At 44.5% G+C, this 4,345-nt stretch overlaps 1 protein-coding gene across 1 annotated transcript; it reads right to left on the bottom strand.

Annotated features, from left to right (window-relative positions):
- Positions 1-219: 219 nt before the first annotated feature.
- LOC308689267 (E3 SUMO-protein ligase ZBED1-like) lies at positions 220-1,881 on the bottom strand (the record flags this gene model as incomplete). Its single annotated transcript, XM_081362920.1, has 2 exons — positions 220-296; positions 396-1,881. 2 exons carry the CDS (start codon positions 1,879-1,881, stop codon positions 220-222), a joined length of 1,563 nt encoding a protein of 520 aa, XP_081219046.1.
- Positions 1,882-4,345: the final 2,464 nt, after the last annotated feature.

Genomic DNA, 4,345 nt, shown 5'->3' with positions numbered 1-4,345 from the left:
CTTTCACTGGGCACCGAGGTAGCGGGTATACACAGGTAGGTCTTTGCTAATGAAGACAGAATAGGATACCGCCCTGCATTGTCTCTCCACCACTTAAGAGGGCAAGCAGACAGAGAAACTAATGCTTCTTTGCAGTAAGAGTCAATTTCTGCCTGAATTCCACCTGTGACTTGATTACTGCTAAAAGAAGAGCCAAGGAGGTCCTCAAGGGCATGCTTCTTAAGAGGAGGCACAAAGCTCGCGCTGCTGTCGTCCAGATCTGCTGGATGTGGGCTCCTGGGCAGCACATCTTGGTCCTGGTTCATAAATGATAAAAAGACATTATATTAGCATTTAGTTACATTTTATTGTATTTCTCTCAATTTTCTCTATGGCACAGCGTTAACATTTTTTACCTGTTGTTGTATCTGTGATGCTTTGAATTTTTTTTCTTTCAAAGACGTCCTCTCTCTCTCCACTGCCTAGATGTTGCAAGGTCCGAAAGTGTGGATCCAAAGCACTGCTCTCCTGCATGAACTTTTCATCCTCTCCTTGGTATCTGTCACTAAGATCCTTCAGAATGGCTGCCTTCATCTGAGCAATGGCATTTGAGTGGTGATTATCTGTGGCCATGCTGTCTTGAATCATTTGTTTTAGTGGTGAAATGAGAGAAATTGTTGGTTGCGACTCATCACAGAGAACAGTTGTGGCCTTTTTTATTGGTAAAAGAATCTTCACAAGATCCTCTGCATTTGCAATGTCAGATGTGTCCAAAGTGTCAATTTCACGTGACTTGTGTCTCAGTTCATCACTCAGTAGGGCTGCAGCAACAGCTTGTTGTTGTTCAAGGTAGCACTCCACCATGTCCAGAGAGCTATTCCATCTTGTCACTACATCAATAATGAGTTTATGTACAGGGAGATTGAGTAGTTTTTGTTTGGTGGTCAGCACGGCTGTGGCTGTAGAACTGCGGTGAAAAAAACTTGCTACACGTCTGACTCTACCGAGGAGGCGGCTCACTGCGTTGACCTTTAAACCTGCTTGGGAGGCCAGGTTTAGTGTGTGCGCAAAGCACCGTATGTGAGGGGACAGTTCGGCTTCCTTTACTGCAACTCGCATGTTGCTTGCGTTGTCAGTAACAACAGCGATCCTTGTTCCAATCTTGTCCAGCCCCCACTCTTTGACTGCAGATTTAAGGACTTCGGCTATGTTTACGCCAGTGTGTGATTCGCTAAGCTGTCTAGTTTGTAAAACGTAACTCTGCATTTCCCATTCACTCGTCAAAACATGTGCCGTAATAGTGATGTAACTGTGAGTCGCTCTGGAAGTCCACCCATCAGTGGTAATAGCAATGCACTCAGACTGTTTAAGGTTCAACATGACACGTTCTTTTGTCTCACGGTAAAGAGCAGGGAACACAGTTTGACTAAAATGAGCCCGCGACGGCATTTGATACTTCGGCTCAAGCTTGGCCACTAACCTTTTAAATCCTTTGCCATCTACTGCAGAAAAGGGACGTAAATCACACGCTATGTATTCCGCGATGTACCTCGTGATTTCTTGAGCCCTTGCGCTGTTGTGTGGCATAGTTGTTGAAAATGCCTCCTTCATGGTTTTTTGACCGGACAGGACTTTATTTGTGAGAGAATCTGCAAACTTTTCGGGATGATGGGTCGTCAGATGACTTCGCATGTTGCTTGTGTTTCCCGTGTTGTATCGCAGTTTACTGTGGCATTGCTTGCACATAGTCCATTGTCTGTCCACCACCTTCTCTCCTTTTGCGTTTTTTGACACGGCGAAACCAAAATGTTTCCAGACATCTGATTTAAAAGCTGCAGGGGCTGGCGCAATCTCAACTTCGGGGTTGTTGTTTTCATCCTTACAAGTATCGCTGTCGGCCATGCTGGCTTGCTGTGAGCTTGTGTGGACGGCGTGCAGCGTGCAATCCTATTGGCTTAACAACGGTTGTTGTGACGACGCAGCGCAAAGGATCATGGTCTATGTAGTTAACAATGATTTGTTCCGCGGGACTGTGTTTATTCCTCTTGCTTTTTGACGGACACCTGTCCTTTTAATATTGTAACCCAACCACGACGATATCGAGACACGTTTACCACCGCGATAGCGCGATATCGTCAGTATCGTTACATCCCTAGTGGCTATGCCATGTCCCGCCAGATCCTCTGCGTTGCCTGGGCTCGTCGGCTCTCTGGCTCCACTCTGGTCTCCTCTCCCCCGTCAGTCGGCCCCCTGAAGTCATCAGCCCTGCCTCCACCATGGCTCCTCTCTCTTTTGGCTCCGCTCTGGCTCCCTGCACAGCCTTCTCCGCCCTGGTCGACTGCACCGTCTGCTATAAAAAACTATTGCAAAATGACGGCGTTTCCATTAACCGATGTTATGCGACTAAAACGTAATTTTTAATGACTAAAAAGTCATTCCAAAAATCATGGCAACGGACGTTGTTAAGTTTATATATATCACAGCCACGTACCGCACTAGACGTTATTATTCTTATTAATGGAACGAAACGTAGGCGTGTTATCCAAGCATTAATGGCAAGGAAAGACCCTTATACTGTGTCTGTGAGCGGCACATATGAAGTGTTTCTGGGTTTTTCTCACTCATTTCTGCTCCGAGGTCTTGATTGTGGCATTTCTTTGAGGTTTAGAATCCAGTATTTCTGTCATTCTTTTGTCTTTTATGAATTTAATAAAGAACTCTGTCTCGTATTCTGTCCAAACACACCGCACCTTCTAAGTCAGGTGACCTGTAAATGCGCAAAAACTGTTTCCATTGCAGTTTTGCGAAATATTTCTTTTTTGAATTGCCTGAAAAACCACCTCATGCGAACGTAAAAACTTTTTTTGTGATAAATGGGAGTTTTTACGAAATTTGATGTCAAATAAAATAATCAAATAAAAGCAACTAAAAGGAGTTTTGTGCATTCTCATCGATGCCCCACAGTGATTATTATTTTACCAGTTCTTAACAAACTTCATAACAATTGGTCCTTCGAGCCGGAGCTGGATAATTGCTGTGGATCAAGATGGCACATGCAGCAAGGGGTAGTGATCACCGACCAGCTGATGTTTGTCCAAAGCGGCTAATTTGCCCACCCGCGTGGATGAGTCAATATGAGGTGGAACTACCATCAGCAGCAAATCGGCAACTTGTTCCTGATGAGAGAATTGACCAAAGATCAATGCAGAGAGCCAAAGAGAAGGGATCTTTCTCTCATTTCTCAGCATTAACTGGCTGGAGCATAGTGGATGAGGACCCCCCTGTCGAGCGGACACCTATTCATAAGAGTTCACCACAGATTGCCTCACGGTATTCTCAGTCTATGGCAGATTCCTTTCATCGAATGCAAGAGGATAATAAAAGACTGCGACGGACTGTATCAGAGCTACAAAGGCAGCTGGACCAAGATGGGGTGTTGCCAACACCAAATGCAGTGGAAACATTATCTTTTGAACGTACTTCACAACCTAGGGAGGTATCAGAAGAGAATTCTCCTCTACCAGTATATCAGCCAGCATCTGTCGAAGAAGAATGGCCACTGCCACCCCCTCCGATAATAGTTGATAATAAAGAGTTACGTCCTTCTAAAGAAACGAGATCGCATTTGCAGACTTGAAATGCAGAGGTTACCAGTTCCATCTACTCCAAGTTATCAGGATCCAGACTCTGATTATTGTAATTTACCTTACATGGCACCAAGTAGTCGACTAGTAAGACAAGATGCTAGGCCTCCACCAGTGCCTCCACACAGATACTACAGTTTTTCTAATAACCAAGCAGGTGTTCAAGTGATGACATATCGGGGACCCAAGCCGTCCATCCCTGATTTTACATCTGATGACTCAAGAGAGTTAGCTAGACTCAGGATATCATTGGAGAATATCCTTCCACAAGATGCCACAGAACAATTTAAGTACCAGATTTTACTGGATCATTTGAAGTTTGAAGAGGCACTTTTGATAGCTGATTCTTATTGTAATTCTCACCATCCTTACTCAGATACAATGGCTTCACTTATTCAACATTATGGTCAGCCCCATCAGCTTGCTCTGCGTCGAATTGCTGGATTAATGGATGGACCTGTTGTCCAGAATGGTGATCCTACGCATTGAGAGTACGAGCATTGGTCAGGATGTTAGAGCAACTGGGTGATGAAGGCCATGTCGAACTTTATTGTGGGTCACATGTAGCTAGGTTAGCAAACAAGCTACCATATGACTTTCGAGCTAACTTTAGACGATATCTCTACCCTTTGAAGAAAAGAGTACCATCCCTTCTAGATTTTGCAGATTGGCTCGAATATGAATTACAGATACAAGAGGAAGTGTTTGAGTGTTCACATGAG

Source organism: Scardinius erythrophthalmus (genome assembly GCF_964197995.2).
Source record: "Scardinius erythrophthalmus genome assembly, chromosome: 4".
NCBI lineage: Eukaryota > Metazoa > Chordata > Actinopteri > Cypriniformes > Leuciscidae > Scardinius > Scardinius erythrophthalmus.
The sequence above is the reverse complement of the archived record's forward strand: the minus strand, read 5'-3'. Positions and strand labels throughout refer to the sequence as shown.